The sequence below is a fragment of the Phaenicophaeus curvirostris genome, chromosome 13 (assembly GCF_032191515.1).
Source record: "Phaenicophaeus curvirostris isolate KB17595 chromosome 13, BPBGC_Pcur_1.0, whole genome shotgun sequence".
In the NCBI taxonomy this organism is placed as follows: domain Eukaryota; kingdom Metazoa; phylum Chordata; class Aves; order Cuculiformes; family Cuculidae; genus Phaenicophaeus; species Phaenicophaeus curvirostris.
This window is the reverse complement of record NC_091404.1, coordinates 11,751,892-11,770,769: the sequence shown is the minus strand read 5'-3', so window position 1 is coordinate 11,770,769 and position 18,878 is coordinate 11,751,892. Positions and strand designations below refer to the sequence as shown.

Genomic DNA, 18,878 nt, shown 5'->3' with positions numbered 1-18,878 from the left:
GGCACCTGGCTCACATGGCTCTCTGTGACAACAGTACTACCCTGGTGTTTCAAAAAGCCCCTTCTGCCGTTTTCCCATGGTGCTAAGGATGCTCAGCTGCATCTGTTCACCTGGGGCGGGGAGGTACTTGGGGACTGACTGTCCCCTGACTCACCCCCACAGGTGGCAGAGTGGCCTCAGATACCACAGGAAAAAGCCTGCACCTGAGCTGGCCTGAACGAACATCACTGTTGCTCTGGTGCACCAAAGCAGGGATGCACCATGAGCTGGACTTCCCTGGGCTGTACTCCTCCCCATCAGTGAGACTTACCTGAGAGGTAGGGGCTTCTCTGCCTAAATCCACCTGTGAGGAGTGAGATACTACTGAGGGCTGCTGAGCAGGGAGAATAGGAAGCTGGAAGAAAGAACTGAGACAAAGAGGATAAGTGGATGGGTCCAAGACAAAGTGATAAATCATTCATCTGAACATGAACTACAGCTTCCAGTTTTGATGTTGAATGTGTATAGCTTCACAGCTCCTATCTCTTCCAAGGCATTATAAACCTCCTGTTTTGACTTCCTGACCCTGAGAAAAATTATTTCTCTGGTAAGAACCCACCTATTCTCTAACATGAATTGCCCCGAGAGTGCAGGATGGCAGTCAGACAAGACCTTTCTCACTTGTTCTTGTATGGGAGAGATGTGGAGGAAACCAGCAGCTGGGTTTGCTGAAGGCAGAGAGGAAGAAGCCCTGTAGATACCTACAAGATGCTGCCACTCTGTTCCACCACTGGAATGGCTCCACTGTCCACAGCAGTGTTGGGTTCATCCCCAGTAGGCACTGGGTTAAAAGTTGGCCCATGCCACATTGCTCCCTCAATGGACCAGCTCACGTGCATCCACACCCTGCGCCAGGCACTGAGGAGCAGCCCAGCTAACCGACTAACTCTGGAGGCCTCCACATCCTTGAGCCATCAGGAGCATCCACCATGCTAGGGCAGTCCATCACAGAAGAGGAGGGGAGCAGACCGCAACAGTAGTCCCCAGCAGTGCTGAGCATGGAATGACAGTGGCATGCAGACTGTGGGAACAGCAGGAGGTGGAGGAGGAGAGATGGAAGCACAGGGTGACTTGGACAGATGAGAGACATCAGACTCACGATGTTAGAGGCACAACTTGTTATGATCCTTTTTTTTTTCCTTCCTTTCATCATCAGAGACAAAGTAAAATGAAACTAAAGTATACAGGATTAAATTAAAACCACAGTTTTGTTTACATTATAAAAGAATGCTCTAATAGTAATAATCATTATCATAATAATATCAAATGAACAATAATAATTAAACAGAACAAGAAAGAAGAAAGCCCTGGAGAATTCCTGCCTGAATGGTGCTCACTGATGGAAGGTTTGTGTGACCGGTTTTATTGTTTGGGGATCATTCCCTTGATAGCCGACTCTCGGTTTACGTATGTGGCCCAGTAGACTAAGTTGAAAATGGCAAAGAGGACTGGAAAGACAATGCGGGACATCTTGTCTACCTTGCTGACGCTGTTGTATGTCTTCTTACTCTCTGGAAGCTTCTCTTCTATGCGGGGCATCTTGGGAGGTACGTTGGTGGCGGTAGCAGTGGCAGCAGCACTCTTGGAGATGGTGGGCAGGCCGGGGTCCTTGGCAATGTTGAGGGCATATGTTGTGCCAACAATGTTGTAGGTGTTGTTGGTTTTCTTCGCTAGCACCACTGGCTCTTTTTTCTAGGGAAGATGGAAGAAAAAAAAAACATAGTAGAGATGAAGTGACTGTACAATTGTGTGGAGAACATTCTGTCCTCTGAATTTACCTGCTTGCCTGGATAAGAAGACGAAAAGGGGTAAGAGGAAAAGGGGTAAGACCAAGAAGCAGCTATCGTGGAAGGGAAGGAAGATGTGATGTGAAGATGGCCAGAATCTATGATATTTGCCACTTGAGGGCTGCTGGAGCAAAAGGACATGCTGGACCAGGGTGGATCAGCTACTCCATGTAAGCCTGGCATGCAGCACGTAGCACAAAAAGACCGTGGTCTGGCAGCTAGGTGCTGCTGCAAGTCAAATAACTGAAGACACATAGCTGGGTTTGTAGCCTTCTTGCAGCTCCTCCGATCAGAGTAGTGGTATAAAAAGGCGTATGCAGCTGCACTTGAGCAGTGGCTCCCCAGACAGGTGACTCCTTGATTGGCCAAGGCTGCCCGGGCTATGTTGCCTATTGCCAGGTCAGTATAAATGAATGCAGGCTCAAACTACACAGATTCCCATCTTTCCCTCTCAACGGGGCACCGTTATCCACTGCCTGTAAGGTTCAGTCATGGAGAGATGATGCAGGAATATTGTCTTTAGAAAAGAATGATACTCTGTGTGGTCATTCTGTGGGAAGAACTTGATTTTCTGCTTTGCTGGCCTGCTTCCTGGGTCAGCTGAGAGAAGGAAACATCACAGAGGATTATAGTTCTAATTTATTTGTAGCAGAAAGCCAGTGGCTTTAAGAATGTGAGTGACAGCATTGCAATATTTTTGCACCATAAGACCATCTCATACACTGTCTCAGAGCCCTGAACACTTCACAGGAATACCTCACAATTTAACACCACGATGTCCAAAATGCTTCTGGAACCTTGTAGAGCACCTCATGACCTACCCAGGTAAGACACAGAAGAGATGGAAGGCATTTGCAATAGCCCTGGACTTCTGGATTGCTCAACACGGTACTGTAGGGTAGAGGGAAGTCTTTCATCTTGTGTTCACATCTATGTGTTGCTGCAAATCAAGGCAGAAAAGTGCTCCCCTCCCCAGCAAGGCTCCAGGGACAGACACACTGTCCAGGCTGAAGGGGGAACAGCTTGCATAGCAAATGGCAAAAGAGGTACTTATGTGTCAGACACGATGCAAAGACAGACAGTTCAAATGTTAATGATGATGGGTGGACAGGAAGAAGGAGCTAGGAAGTTGTGATAGGTGTTGTCTCCATTCTGGGGATCTTCCTGTTGCTGTCAAGGACCTGAGACCAGCTGCACCATAGACGACACTGCAGAAAGCAATCAAGTCTACCAGCAGCAGCCCATTGAATAAAACCTATTTATATGCAGACATCAGGTACCCTGTGTGTCCCAGAACTCATGTACTCCATGCAGTGTCCACTGTAATTACACCAAGAGCCGGCATTAGATGCAGCAATAACTCACGGTGGGAACCTAATATCTAAACTCAGGACAAAGTGTGACTTTGGATTTCATTTTCTATTCAAAAGCAACTGAAACACAAGATAAGGCTCATCCAGGCATTTCCCTGGGGTGTTTGGCGCAGTCTTGCATATATGTGTGAGGAAACCACACACAAAGTGACTGTCAGGAGAAGGGGAGAGTGTACAGCCAAGCAGAATCTGTTACCTCCCCACCCTAGTCTGGGAATGGTCACTAGAAAGGGTAGATTCACCCAGTCTGCTCTGCTCCATGGGCTTTAGCTTTCGTATTGTACTTCTATTTTAAATGTGTCCAAAACATTACAGATATTTCTGGTTACCTTAGGAAATGAATCTTCCACCGCAATTTTCAGAGGGACACTGAAAGCAGACTTCTGGGCAACCTTTAAACCCCTCTCCAATAACATCATAGCCAAGCCTGAGGCCTCGTAACAGTGCCAGCAATTACAGAAATTAACCTGTTGTTAGAAGGAGGTCTAAATGTCTTCAGACTCCAAATAAGACTAAACCACTGATCAGACCACATTCATAGTCTTTTATGGGAGAGGGTGTTATGATCTTTAATGATTAACTGAGTGACTGATTTCCACAATCATTAGAGCCATGTTGACTTGTACCCCCTTGGTGAACTTTTCCTGCTAAAGAGCTGAAAAGAAGCAAATAAAGTACTAACTATGTTTCACCTTCTAAAACATTTAAATATGCTTAATTATGATTACTTATTAACACAGCTACGGGAGGTAATAACATAATTAATAATCAGTAATGAAAAGAAAACCAGATTGTTGTTCACAGAATGTAATTTGAAGTGCACTGTGATTATTTCAGTATTAATCAGCCACGTTATTCGTTAAAGGAACAAGATGATTACAAGCGACATGACACTATCAACCTGGCTAGCTCTTCTGCCCTGCAGCATGGAAAGTGGATCCATCTTGCCTAGCCAAAGGCATCTGAAAACACCAGGCTGAAATGGAGAGAAGCCAGGCAAATAAGAATGCTGTGGGTGGTGATAGCTAGCTATTGCTCCTCTTAGTGTGATTCAGAGCCCCAAAACATTATCTTGGGCTTCTCTGGATCTCAGATCAGGTTGTTCACATAGTGCAGAGGTTTGGGAGACCGCAGCCAAAGTCTTTTTTCAGTTGCCTATGGAGTCTTCTGCCCCGGTCAGAGCTGGGAGCCCGGGTAGCCTTTGGGAAGCACCCAGGGGACACCCTGTCTACACCAAGGCACATGTGTATGCTCTGGGTGGGCTCTGATATAAGTCACTTCCAACTCAGAACATTCTATGATTCTGTGATTCTATGTCAGACGAAATGGTTCAGCCTGCAATTTACCAGGCTGTGCTTTGTAAATAAGTGATTCAGGCAAGATTTTGACAATCAAACAAAGCAAAATGTGCTTATTACTGTCAGCTGCAAAGTAGCCCCCAGCCTTCTCCCTGTGCCTTTATCTGTAAGGAGCTCCACGTCATACTGAAACAGAAGGAAAGAGTGGTAACACAGGAGGAAACCCCACAGTTGCTTTGAAAACTTGTTCTATTTAAACATCTCTGTTGCAAAGCAATGCCTGTGTTTATGGCCCAGTTTGGGCGAAGGGAGACTGAACCACTGCACAAAGCTGTCCTGGCACTACTCTCCTGAGGGAAAAGCTGTGAAAGCTGGTTTAGAGATAAATATGTTCCCTGCATATTGCAGTCTCACAAGTTCTTCCACAACACACGTACAGGAAAATAGCAGCATTTTTGTTAACTATTCTTGTCTTCATGCCTCTCTGTTGAGGAGCTAACAGCTGAACCTCTAAATTATGGGAACAACTGGTTCTGCCTATGATCTTCTGGAGCTTTAGTTCTCTGCACCTGCTCCTTGGATAGAAACTTGGGTTGGAAGCATTATCCCTCCAACAGGCCACTTTGAAGGTCACCATCAGAGATGTGTGCGGTACTAGAGAAATGCAAAGTATCTGCCACTTGCTACACTAGAGAAAAGTCACTTTAATGACCTCCAAGCAGCTCTAGTCTCTGACACACTTTTGTCCTATAATTCAAAGCTCAGCAACTGCAGATGCTGTTCCAGCAAACATGTCACTCCTTCCTCATGCCAGCCAGAGTTCCCCTCTGCAACGTGCCAGAGACTTGATCCTATCAGAAAAGAGCAGCGAAGTGATTTACATCGTGATGCCTGTACCCTGAGAAGAACCAAAGGCTCTGAACAATGCAATCTTGCTGTAGTGAGGCTATGGCAATGCCACGTTACTGTCTGCTATTGGCATAACCTTTGGCATCACTCATCCCTCTCATCTCTTAGTTCAGATTATGTGGGACTGAGCCCAGTGATCTTATGCTTCCTGGGTCACAAGACAAAGACTCAGAGGTTGGATGGAGACAATAATCAACCCAATACAGCAGGCAGATAATGTTGAGAGAAAGAGAGTGAAACGTTGTCAAAGAATGGTATATGGACTCTAGTGAAGATGTTTGCACTTGCAGCGCTATGAAGAGCTACAGGTGACTGCAAGAGCTGAAGGACAAAGGACACATGGGCTACAAAGTATGGCCAGCAAGGGAAAGTCCCAGAAAAAACATATTTACCATAGTGAGGCAGAGAAAAACCCAAAATGAGTCTGAATCATATTGTGAGCCTGTAAGACTTCAAAGTGGTTGAAAATGGTAGCCTGTCAAAGTTGGTTCTAGTTCCTCTCTGTTGGCAAGGAGGGGATTGAAACAAAAATACCACAAAGGAGGTATTTAAAAGATGGGTGGATGAGGTGCTGAGGGGCATAGCTTAGTGATTGATAGGAACGGTTGGACTCAATGATCCTGGAGGTCTTTTCCAACCTAGTGATTCTGTGATTCTGTGAATGGAAAGAAATAAAGAAGAAAGAAAAATGATTCCCAAGTGACCTGGATGAAGGAGCAAACTTCAGAATTACTGAAGTTGGACAAAAAGCTAGGCTTTGCTCAGTCAGAGGAAAAGACACCTACTGCAAATGGAGAGCATGCCCATCACTTCCAAAATACCAGAAAGAATACCATTATGACTATATCAACAGAGGGGTTTGGAGGATGCTTTTTGGTGACTTCCTCTTTGTAAAGACGTGTGAAAAGTACATAAAAATCCTGGACTTAACCTTATCACCATGCACTACAGGATTAAGGGTAGAATGGATAAAGGTCTAGAGTATTCCTCCATCCAAAGTATGTTCTTCCTTATCCTCACGTGTCTGACAGCAGCTGCTTGTATTCTGTTTGTTGTTTCTTGCCACCTAGGATTTCAGGGCAATATCATACAAGCACAGATAAAGAGCTAAATCAGATTTTATGCATAGACCTGGTGTTGCAGGCAGAAATGGGTTTAAGTAAGCGTCATCCAGAGATCTAAAGCATCTTCCATCCTAAGGAACAGACAACACTTTTTTGCAGGGAACTCCCTGGTAAATGTCATCCTTCTTGAGTTTCCCAGTGGCAAAGTCACTGTAAATGGGTGTCTCTCCATCTCACTGTAACAGCAACTATGGAAGTGACCTTGTTGGCTACAGAGATAGCCATCGCTATGGCCGGGATGGACGGGATGCAATTGATCTCACTCTGTTCAGACACAGCCCTTCTGTCCTGAAATAGATCTTTTTAACAAGATATTTTGAGGATGCTGGAGATAGGGATGTTTCCTGACTACTGAAACCACTCATCTTTCAATCTCTTTGGCCATCTCACACATTCCTCCTGATAATGTTTTTTAACAAACATCTTTACTAACAAGTTTTCCACACTGGATCCAGATATCTCTCTACAATTCAGTCTGCACCTCTAAGTTAGTTGCAGCCACTCTGCCATATGAAAAGAGAGGAAATCCTCCATCCACAACTAGCAATTACTGGTGGCAGGCAGGAAAAGCTTGGAAAACCTTTGGGCCCAAGATACACTTGTCAAATCTTATCAGAATATGTGCTAGGGGGAGATTTTGGTGACATCTATGGTGATATTTGCCTGCTTTTCATTAGAGGAAAACTGCAGAGAACGTGCAGAGTAGCTCCCAGATAGAACCTGAACCCCATGTGGCTACAGCTGGAGCATCATCATGATCATTTATGATGCAGAGATCAGCAGTTCACCAAGATCAGCCCATCATGTTAGATTCTAGCTGAAAAAACTGCTCTGTTCCCATCTACATTAATGAGACGGCTAAGGAGAGAAAGAATGGAACCAGCCTTGAGAGACCGAACACGCTGGGACTGACTGTCAACAACCAGCAGCTTTTGCAAAGTAGTGATTTCTTTCGAATGGGATGGGAAGCATTGCTGCTGCCTATATTTGAGGTGAGGGAAAGAGCTGATGCTTATTGATTTTTTTTCCATGTTCACACAAGGAAACAATCAAACCTGGAGTGAGGATCCTTGCCATCACATCAATAAAGAGCATTCTTTTTGGCTAGGGGGAAACTCCCCAGAGACCAGGGCTCATCCTGGGCTTGTCATTGGTCATTTTACTCCTGGTACAAACACTTAAAAATGTCAATAGTTATTCTTCTGTCTCCTCTTTCTTTTATGGTTTCAAACACCTGGCTTGTCAGTTGTTTCAAGAAGAGCTAATTAAAGGCTGAAACTGAGCCAATGAGATGCCTTCATCGCATAGAAAATTCACTGCTTGGAAATATTCAATAGAATAAAGATGAAAAGCAAATATAGTGACACATCATATTCTGAAGCTCCCTGAAAGCCCACCACTCTTCAGCGAGCTCTCTGCACTGCAGAGAGCAGGAGTGGGTTAGCCTTCCAAGAAAAAGATCACGGCTGGCTTGAAAAAGCATCCATAAATTTGGAGTCCTTCCTGATTCTCCTGCCTGATACCAATTGCAGCAAACTCATAAAGAGCACTCCCTCTGAAACATTCATGGTCCTGCTTTGTTTTCTTCTTTGATTACCACATGCACAAATATTCTGAATGCTTTTACCCTATTGTTTCAGCACTGTTAGTCTTGCAGTGCTGGGTCAGTGAATAAATTAAGGAGCATGCTTCTTCTCTGACAAAACGGAGCTTTTGAGCTTTTGCTGCTTTTTTGGCTGTGCCCAGTTCACATAATTGCCCAAGGCTGTGTGAATCCTGACTTTATGCTGATTTGCCCATCCCTGAAAGGGACATGGTTGCTTTGAGGACTTGTTCTGATCTCTCATTCATACCAATGACCCGGGAAAGGCTTCTCTGATCTCTAGAGGCCAGATTAGCGTTACTGGTCACGATGGAAGTGGAAGACCATCAACTGGCCTCCTCTGGAGCCTTCCTGCAATGAGTCCGTTGCCCGGACAGCAGCTGCAAAAGCAAACAGATAGAGTCCAAGAAACACAAGAGAGAGGCATTCAACACCCAGTGATGGCTGTGGTTCTCCATAAGGCTTCTGTTCTCCTGCTTTGACCTCCATACCAGAATGATGACTGGCTTTTGTCTTCCCAAAAGCTACTGCAATTTTGCCAGGTATTTGCATACAGCCCCACAACAATTTTAAACACCACATTAAAATGCAAAGGAAAAATATATGAAGTCTCCGGAACCAAGAACAAGGACAAAGCTGATTTTCAAATTGATTCAATAAATATAAGCAAGGAGCAGCATGCTACAGTAAGCGATTTCTCTGCGCTGCCAAGATTAAATCAGTTAGGAGGGAGGGGGCACAAGCAGGGTTATTGTTGGCTGTCAGGAAGGAAGCTGTGAGAGAGGCTGATCCCGAGCGAGAAGGGAAAACACGGATGATGCCAGGCACTAATTTACTGCCAGTTGCCATTTCTGATTACTTGCTTCCCACCCACCCTCTTTGCCCAAGCTTACAAAGCAGCAGCTGCTGGCAGCTGTGGGCAACAGCATGAGCGTTAGACCTCCCCATCACTGCATCATGCTTGCCCGTGCCAGGGGAGACCTGAAGTCAGCGATACCAGCTACAGGGGACACGGCAGAGTGGGACTGTGTCCACTGGGGAGGCTGGCATCTTGTGGCACATTTAGGTTTATGTAGCATGGTGGCAACATAAAGCGGAGCATTCATGGACTGAAGGAAGAAAGAAGAGAGACCACTGGTGGAGCAAAATCAAAACATGTATGCATTCACATTTCCACCGGCAAACAGTCATGCAGAAGGGCAGAGGGAAAAGGGAGCAGCCATGCCTTGGTGTTTTCCTCCAGCTAAGCACAATGACCAGCCCTCCCAGCCTTCCTCCCCTGATCTTCAAGAACCGCTCCAGTTGAGACTTGAGCTGGGGACCCCAGTAAGTAACATCCAGCCTCTCGGAGTGCAGTGGGGCTGCATGTTACCCACTCCTGGCCCCAGCACAGCTCTCTTGTGCAGCGTTTCTTCACTGCCCCCTCCTCCCTGGCATTGGCCACAGGGCTAACCTTCATCTCTTGGGCTTCCAGCACCTTCTTGCCATCCCAAGCCCAGCTGCGCTTGGTGAAGTAGTTGACAGTGGCAAATTCGATCAGCGCAGAAAACACAAAGGCATAACAGACGGCTATGAACCAGTCCATGGCCGTCGCGTATGCCACTTTAGGTAACGAGTTTCTTGCGCTGATGCTTAGAGTGGTCATAGTGAGGACGGTGGTGACACCTGTTGAAACACAACAGGAGACAAAGATGGTGTAAGACCATATAATTATACTCACCCAGTTTCTCCTTCAACCACACAGCTGGCATTTCCATCACATAAATTCAGGAGCTATACTCTAAGCCGTATGGCCCACATTCCCACCACAATTATGGAAGCCTTTCTCAGCACAGGTTTCTAAGACTTGTAGAATAACAAAACAGTTCAGATTTGTCCAACCTCTACTAAAATCAGGGCCAGCTTCAGGTTGCTCATGGCTTTCTCTAATTAGTTTTGATATCTCCAGTTCATATAATTAACGGCAAACACGTGCATAATGATGAGATTAATCTTTCCTGAACTCTATCAACTAGATCTCTGTTCACTGTAAGAGAGTCCTAGCTCATATGCAGGCACCTGTATTCAATTCCTCATCTGCTAGTAGGGTAAGTTGCAGGATTCTATACCCAGATCCTTCATAGAGAATATGTCATAGAAAAGACTCTGGTTGCTTTTGCAATGAAACAAAAATAATAAAATAACAGTAAACCGGACTGTTAGATGGTTGGGAGCTTCATGGAAGACCCAAAGCTGGCCATTCACCCAATGTGGTTCTCTCAATATTTTGGAAAGTGTCTTGTGACCTGCACAAATGGAAACTTGGGTCCTTTTGGCACAGCCAGGCACCCGTCAGTGCCCCAGTCTGCCAGAATGAGTGTCGCTATGATTCATCTTAAAAAAAATGATCTGCTACAAAATGCTTTTTAAAGCTTTTTTCATTAAAGTAAGCAATCATTGCTATCCATTTTCCCCATTAATGTGCTTTTCAATTAAAAAAGCATGAAAAACATTATAAAAATATTGACTAATTTTCACTTCCCTTAAGCCATACTCCTAGTAATTGAAGAGTTTCAATAATATTGTTGACAATACTTTCTGAGAGGAAAAAAAAAAAGGAATAAACAATTGGAGTTCTCATTATTTTCTTAATGGGAAAGCAAGGCAATTTGGGAGCAAAGATATTTTTCACAAAGGTAGGTTTTAATTTTTCAGTCAGCTCTTTCCTGCTCAGTCTGAGCTGCTACTCAAGGAAATCTGTCAAATTGCAGCTGCAGGGTAACATAGGTGGGAATCAAATATCCTCAGAGAAGTGTTCACCCGCGGTGTTGGGAGTGCAGAGACACTCCAAAACTGATGCAGACGTAAGAGTCCACCTGAGGCAGGGACAGACACGGGGTCCAGGTGCGCACTCTGTGGGGTTTAGTTGCAAATGATTCACAGATGAGTGAGGGAAGTTCACTGACAACTCTCAATATGCATGAACTGGTCCTGTTTTCCATGTAATTTCTCTCTGATTGCCCAATCCCCATCCCCTCCTTTTCCATTCCGCTAAATGAAAACACCAAAAAGCAAGTATTAAGGAGCCATATCCCTTTTGATTTACCATTATCACTGTTGAACGCAACTCTTGCAGTGCAGGATCCCCCAAACCAGTTTGGCTGTAGGAATTGCATCACTGGGGAAAGGAAGGCAGCTCTTTGCTAATGGGGAGAAGCTAGGGTCAACTGCAAATTTTAAAGCTTGTTCATGACCTGCATTTCAGAAGCCCCAGTGAACACAAACCCCATAATGATTCTCTCCTCATTCATTTAGGAGAGTGCAGAAGCATCTGTGAACTTCCCCGTGACCTTCCCTGCATTCCATTCTAGTTCACAGCACCAGAACAAGTTCCAGCCCTGTGGAGAGGGTCCTGAAAGGAGGATATCAGCCTTTTTGGGTTTGTTGGAGTATTTCTGTCTTGACTCTTGTTACAGAGAAAATGCTTCATGATCTTTGAAACCACATCATACAGTCAAAAACATGAGCAGGTGGTACCATATGTACCTTTTCTACTTGGTGATATTTCTCCAACATACTCTCTGTTAAGTGGTATCTGCTGGGTACTGTTATTTCCAGGAAATACAATCCTGCAACATCATTCCTTGTCTGTGAGCGTGTTTTTGTATATCCTGAACTGAAGGTCTTGGCAGGAAAGCACAAAGCAATTCTGTTATTAAATGTTTGTAAAAGCTATTAATATATGTGCAATGCTAGCCTGACACTTTTCCTCGGAGAGAGGATCTGAAACCAGCTGAAGAAAATAATAACACTATATTTATCATGCAGCTATACTGCCTCAGACCAGGAACTTGCTATGTGAAGCTGTGACCAGAGGCGCATTAGCAATTTCAAAGGTAGAGCTTTAAATGCCTCCCCATGTACCTATCCTCTCCTTAACTCAAAAGCCAATATAGATAAGCAGACACAGCCAAATGCATATAATTAGATGATCAATACCTTGATTACTGTTAATATTTATGGCTTGGCTTGTAGCAGAAACATGGACAGGAGTATTTTTGCAGTGATTCAGTGGACGCAGGGTACTGGGAAGACACTTTGAGCTATTACGAGAAATAGCCAGCAGCCTTACTGAGGCCATTTGAGACCTGGAGAATACCAGCTCTGATGCTCAGTTTGCTTCCCGTCATTCATGGTTCCTTACTCCCCCAACCTGAGAGGATGTCTCCATGCTCCCAGACTCACCAAAAACTGTGCGGGCAGGAACGGACTCCCTGTTAAGCCAGAAAGAGACCTGGGACAGGATGACTGTCATAATGCAGGGCAGGTAGGTCTGGATCACGAAGTACCCAATCTTCCTCTTGAGATGGAAGTGTGTGGTCATGACGACATACTCTCCTGCAGAGACAGATGGTTAGAGATGCTGAGCCACTGGTGCTTTCCAGGATGGGGCCAGCTGACCACCAACCCCTCTCTAAAGCACTACAGATCTGTCTTGAACAAACTTTCAAGTTCTTAAATGAAATTGCAGCACGTGTGTCATATTGTTGCTGGCTGACGTGCCCTGGTATCTTACAGTGCAGGTCACGCTGACAGCTGTGCAAAGGAGGGGTGCACACCCTGTATGCGCACACTCAGCTGCAGTGTCATACCAGGTACATGCCCCAGCGTAGCCTGGGTGACTTTCACACAGCACTTGTCCTTTCAAAATGTTTCTCTGGAGACTTCTTTAATTCACCACAAAAGCGCTGTGGGACAAAGGCAAATCACTGATGGTGCTTCAGAGAGATCCTAACAGTAGGATTTCAGGCAAAGGATTTTATTTTCTCTGACAATCCTTATAATATTTCACCTTTCCTAACAATAGCCATTTGAAAAATCATTAAAGGTCTGAGCTGTAAACCAAAGAAGCAGTTGTCCCTATTTTCCTTCAATGCCCTATTGCTCTACTCAAAGCTCAGGATATTTTGTGGGATTATTGTGCCTTTTTGTTGTGAGCATGGCTCTGCTAAGTCATTACACACAGGAGCCTTTAGCAGCTTTCTAGCCACTTCAGGTTATTCATCTGTACATTTTACTACAACTTAAGTAGAGAGATGGGCCAGATATTATGACATTTAGTTCCCTGGACTCCCCACATTTCCCCAAGGGAGCTGATATGAGTTGTTACAGACAGACACTATTAAAATCAAGTGCACTAGAGAGGAAATATCATCAAATGAGAACGCTACTGATGCATATAGAAGAAAAAAAAAAAAGAAAAGAAAAAAGAAAGATGGGAGATACACATGAGAGAACAGAAGCTATCAGTACCTGGATTCAGAGGGGAAGGGAGGAGCAGCAGATGGGAGAGAAAGATGATTAATATTGGTCATTAATCAGAACAAACATTTGTTTGGGATAATCTTCTATTAGCTATGATAATATTTCTGTAAGCAGATGCAGTGAAAATCACACTGAACATTATATTGCATTCACCTCCCCTGCCTGCAATGCTCTCCTGAGGGACTGCAAAGGGATCCAAGACAAATGAACCCACAGCACCAAGAACCAGCTGGGCAAGGCTAGACAAGTTTTCTACACAACACATCTTGAAAATCAGTTTTCTAGAAAGTATGGGTGATAAAGCCCTTGCAGTGGAAACCACTGAAAGCCTTTTACTGCCTCTTGGTGACTGTTCCAGATGTCCCCAGCTGTATTCTCCAACAACAGATAACCTGGGAAGTACCGTGGTCCTCACCGTCCACAGATACTGCCTCTATAATTATGCCAGATTGTGACATTCAAAGCCCATGGGTCCATCTCATCTGACTATGCTCACCCCATGAATTGCATTGTGGTCCCACAAATACCTGTGCTGGATCGAACCATTTCTGTCCCAACAACATGGCCCAGCAGGTCATACTGGTTTAGGCGAGATCCACCCTTTGCTACTTCCACTGATTTATCCTTCCCCAGTGTCCAGGTGTAGATCACCTCTGTCTTTGTGTAGGCATCTGAGGAGGAGAAATAAGAATGAGGTTTGTACTTCTGCCTGACCTAAAATACATCAAAATTAGCCTGTAGCCAAATTAATGCCTGCTGTGCACTCCTCAGAGCCACATGGCTGAGCACAGCCAAGCATGGCTAGAGACCAAGGCAGTTCAGCAACTGTTAAATCAAACGAGCAAAAGGGAGCTGGGGTTTTCAGAAGGGAGCTGGAAGAGGGGGCAGAACACTGTCATTGAGAGATGTGCTGTCCCCTTGATGTGCTGACTCTTCAAGGGCTGGTTCCAAGCAGAAACAAATTAGAAAGGCATCCAGATTAGCGGGCTGCTGGGGCAGCAGGATGGCCACAGACCTGCGGTGCCAAGGACTAGGAGAGTCATGCTGGCAGCAGCTGGCAAGAAAGGCTAAAGGCAAAGGGTATGGAATTTTAGGTTAAGAAGATAAAGTTAAAAATCTTTACCTTCACTCAGAAGCAATTCTCTCCAAGCCTCTCAGCTTTGGAGATGGTGTGCTCTCCCAACAAGACGCTTTTTCCCCTGCATGACCCTGTGTTTGGTAGCCTTCAGGCCAATGCACTAGGCAGTGAGGAGAGCAGTGCTGAGAAAAGCCTGTCTGCATGTTGCAAAAGAAACAGCAGGCAAGTGCTGCTGGACCACTGCATGGGGTAACACTGGGCTCAGGGCCAAGGCATCCTGCCAAGGGCTTGCCAGGTCCCCTTCTGCATTCCACCTGCCCAGCTCCCCAAATATAAACCCCTCTTTCTAGCAAAAAACATCACTATCACTTTCACTTGCCCTCACAACCACTCCCTCTCCCAAGAGCACCCATGTGCTTTTGATTTTGCCAGTTCCACGGTATCCGAAACTCAAGTCTCTCCAGACTCTACTATGAGCTATTTTTACCCATCATGCCCAAGATTCCTGTTCATACCCACACTGTTTCCTAGGCAAGAACAAAGTTCACTGAAACAAATTTTTAATTATTTTTTACCACAAGCTTCTCCTATTAAGACATTAAGGTGGCTGGGTCAGGTCAAGCAGTGGGTTAGGTCTACTACAGAAATGTCTCAGTTCTGCTTTGTAGTAAATTATGTCCTGAGATAGCCAGATTTCTCTGATCTTTTTAAAAACAACCACTGTTATCCCTGCACTGTAGGTTTTTGGCAGACCTGTTAAATACTACGCAGGCGCTGTGCAAAACAGGGGGAGTGGTTCTGGTGATCAGCCAGTTTCTCAGTGTGCCAGCATGCTGCCTAAACACTTCTGATGTAGACTGGCATCTCTCATCTGATGTGCCACACTTTGCTTTTCCACTTCCTCCTTCCAGATCTCAACACGCTTCTGGAGACCTCTGTCCTCCTTCAGGCTTAGCTTTGTACAGCTCTGCCAATGCTCTTCCACCTTGATGGGCAGCACCTTCTGCTCTAGTAACAATGGTTCTCCCACCACCTCTCAATCTACCAAGGAAACTTGCCTTCTACGTTTCTTGCAAATGAGCAGCTTCCAGCTGTCGCCAGCTTTTTGGTGCAAACCCTGGTTTACTCCAACTCCAACACAGGAGAGGTGAGCTCAGATGCTATGCAGATGCATGCTTTACAGAGGACCATTTCGTGATTGATAGGAATGGTTGGACTCAATGATCCTGTGGGTCTCTTCCAACCTGGTTATTCTATGATTCTAATGTTAATCAGGAGTAAAAATATCCCGAAGAATCCCAAAGGGTGTTCCAGAAGTATGCACATTAATCTCTTTTCCTCACCAAGAAACATTATAAGCAATTAGATGTGGAGTAATCTGCCTTCCTACAAGTCTTGTAATAATCCCAGAGTTTAAGCCTGAGGTATGAGATTTTATATCCCTCCTCAAAAGGTCAATTAACATTAATAATTCATCCTTCTCTAAGACTTGCTATTTTACTGGCCTCAGTGATGTCCTGTGGCAATGAGTTCTACATTTAATTAGGTGCTGCCTGAGAAATAACTTTATTTTAGTAGTTTTGAATAATCCAGTTTCATGGATATACTTTGTCATGAGGCAGAGGAGCAGATGCACATGATAAACATGATTTCTTCTGGTGTCAATCAGACTTTCCAACTTTCTCCTTAGTTAACTCCCAAAGGGCTACAGGAAGGACGTATCAGTTTAGAAAGGTTGTGATTTCTCTTCTTAGAATCCAAAAGGGAGATTTCTGGTGGGAGCTCATTCTTTAGTTGGAGATGGGTAACTTCCATCTAATGAAAACACAGACTCAGTTCATTGAACCTGGAGGAGACTGCAGACATAGTGGGACTAGGAAATTTATGTCCATGTTATGGTGAACTAGTGGCTTAGAATTTGGTTCCCACTCATTTTATGGAAAAAGAAATCAAAAGGAATTTAACTTGCATTTGGGACAGAAGAGGGAACGTGTTCCTAGGCATGGTACGGGAAGCCCAGGCAGATGAGCAGCTGCAAGCCTGGGAGGCTGGGAGCAGCTTTCATCTCACCAGCAGCTTGCAAATCTTCCCTAAACCAGTACCCTTGGGTGTTGGGACTGAGATTTCCAGAGTTTCCAAGCCTTTTACTTGAGAGCAGCCTGCCTGAAAGACTGAAGAGAGCAAGGGGTTTGTGAGATCCTTTGGAGCTCACAGCCAGAAAAAACAGATTTCAGGCTCTCTCCAGATTGACAGGAGCAATGGAGGGAAACTGGAGAGAACACCTAGCAGAAGACTCCACTGCTATCTTCCCAAATCTGTCTCTCCAGGATCACCTTGTGATGAAAGAAAAACATCTCTGAGATTTGCACCAATGCTGGTGAGGCAGCACTGTCCGCTGATGGCAGGGAGGGCAACAGGAAGATGTTCTTGCCACTTGCCTAATAAACTTAGAGCAAATCTATAGGTGTCTAACCCATCCTGTGAGCCTGAACTGACTACAGTTTTGTTTCCTCCCATTTCTGACAATGGTAGTAAATGCACGTATAAGACACCAGAAACAAATTTTTTGGTCACGTTATCATTAGCAATAATTAATAAGAGTTATTAAAATGCTAGAAAACACTAGCCACACAAAAGCTTGTTCTTCAGCTCTCTCCACACCTCCTTGCAGAGGCTGATAAGGGTACTTACAGCTCCCAAATTTCAGTGGGCAAGCATGCACATCCATTGGGAAGTCCTCCAAGTGCATGGGACACTCTGCATGAATCGTTAGCCTACAAGACAAAACAAAAGGCATGATCAGAACCACACGGCTGTGGAGGCTCCCACCTGGCCCTTTTGCCTCAGTGCCATTGCCCTGCATCCATCAAAGGTGACAAAGGCCTCAATGCAGTCACTAACCTCTAGATCTCTGGGCTGAGGGCCATCAGCTATGGAGAGAACAGCAGGCACACAATTCCAGCCACCTTTCCTATTCTATAAACTCAACCCTACTGACTGAGTTCATCTTTATCCACTCAATGCAATCAGAAAACCTGCCAAACCCCAGGGGTTCTGTTTGCTTATGCACTGTGCAAAAAGACCTCAGTAGTGCCGAGGGCCAGAGGAAATCTAATGGGCCATGTTGGAAAGCAGAGGGAAGGGGCTTCCAGGTAACATGGCCTGTTCTTCCCAGCGATCTGGAGGGAGTTGAGGGCTGGCAGATTCTTCAGACAGAAAGCCACACCACTACTGGGCTTGCTGAACAAAGTCAGTCAGAGCCATGAAGTCACAAGTGTTGCACCAGGGTATGATACAGTTCCGTGCACGTGGGGCACCTCATCCCAACCCCTCCAGCTCTTCCCTTGCTGGCTGCGCTGCAGAGGATGCTGCAGGCAAACGTAGAACTGCGTGTCCTTGGGCTGGCTGGGGGGTGCAGGACAACTCGTGAGCTTTATGCATCCACAAGATCCCAGTATGATTCCTTGTCAGGAAGCAGTTTTGTGAGGGAAGCACAACCATAAAAGCAGTGTGCTGCAGAATATGCAGCCAGGCATAAAATGATCTGTATAAAAGGCTCTATAAAAGGTAGTTTTAAGCTCATGTTTCCTCCTCAAGTACTGGAAAGCCTGCAGCCTGGCAGGGGACAGCCAGGAGAGACTGCTTCCCAGGAGATGTCTAATACAATCTTCTCTGAAGGAACCATTTGTAGAAAAAAGGACCCACTTCTGACGGCTCGGCAAAACAACAAATAAACCATGACAGGAGCAACATGTGGATGCAAAGGGCAACCACACAGACTTAAGGCCAAAGGTGGTGGCTTTTGCAAAACTTAGGTTGAGAAGCACAGTGAAAAGCTTCTACTGAGATATTTTCCTTCAGCTGGAAAAAATGTTCAGGTAAATTATTTTTCATAGAAAATGTTGAGGTCAAATGCAAAACAAATGCTGAAAAAAAGAAAGGATTCCAATTTGCTTGCTTAAAGTTCTGGTGGTTAAGTAACCTGTAGACCAGCCAGAAAGAGCCTCAGAGGGGGCCAGCATGGCAGCAGGGACCAGGTGGGCACAAACTGGCCTTGGTCAGATCCTCCTGCCCTCTCCAGGCCATGGCCAACGAAACCAGGTGTTGTCAAAGTAAGGAGAAAACTTTATACAGATGCTGGATGAGTCCATAGGTGTGTGGGAATGCAGCAGGCACATTTCACATTTAAAGTGTGCTTTATTAGCTGAGCCAGTAAACAACATTATAAATCCATCAACAAATCACTGAAAAAGCAACCTAATCTGCCAGTTCTCCACCTACAGCTGCAGAAACTTTTAAGTCTCCTGAAATTAAATAAAAAGAAAATGCCATATCATTCCAGTGAGATGAGTCTAGTTCAGCA

General features: G+C 45.1%; 1 protein-coding gene across 2 annotated transcripts in view; it reads right to left on the bottom strand.

Annotated features, from left to right (window-relative positions):
• Positions 1 to 918: 918 nt before the first annotated feature.
• LOC138726036 (gamma-aminobutyric acid receptor subunit alpha-3-like) overlaps positions 919 to 18,878 on the bottom strand; it is a 67,789-nt gene continuing 49,829 nt past the window's right edge. For both annotated transcript variants that reach the window (XM_069867413.1, XM_069867415.1), the window contains 5 exons: positions 17,207 to 17,289; positions 13,965 to 14,108; positions 12,358 to 12,510; positions 9,587 to 9,798; positions 919 to 1,731 (listed from right to left, as the gene is read on the bottom strand). In XM_069867413.1, the coding sequence (XP_069723514.1) occupies positions 1,402 to 1,731; positions 9,587 to 9,798; positions 12,358 to 12,510; positions 13,965 to 14,108; positions 17,207 to 17,289 (922 nt within the window). In that variant the 3' untranslated portion in view covers positions 919 to 1,401. The remainder of the gene's footprint in view (positions 1,732 to 9,586; positions 9,799 to 12,357; positions 12,511 to 13,964; positions 14,109 to 17,206; positions 17,290 to 18,878) is intronic.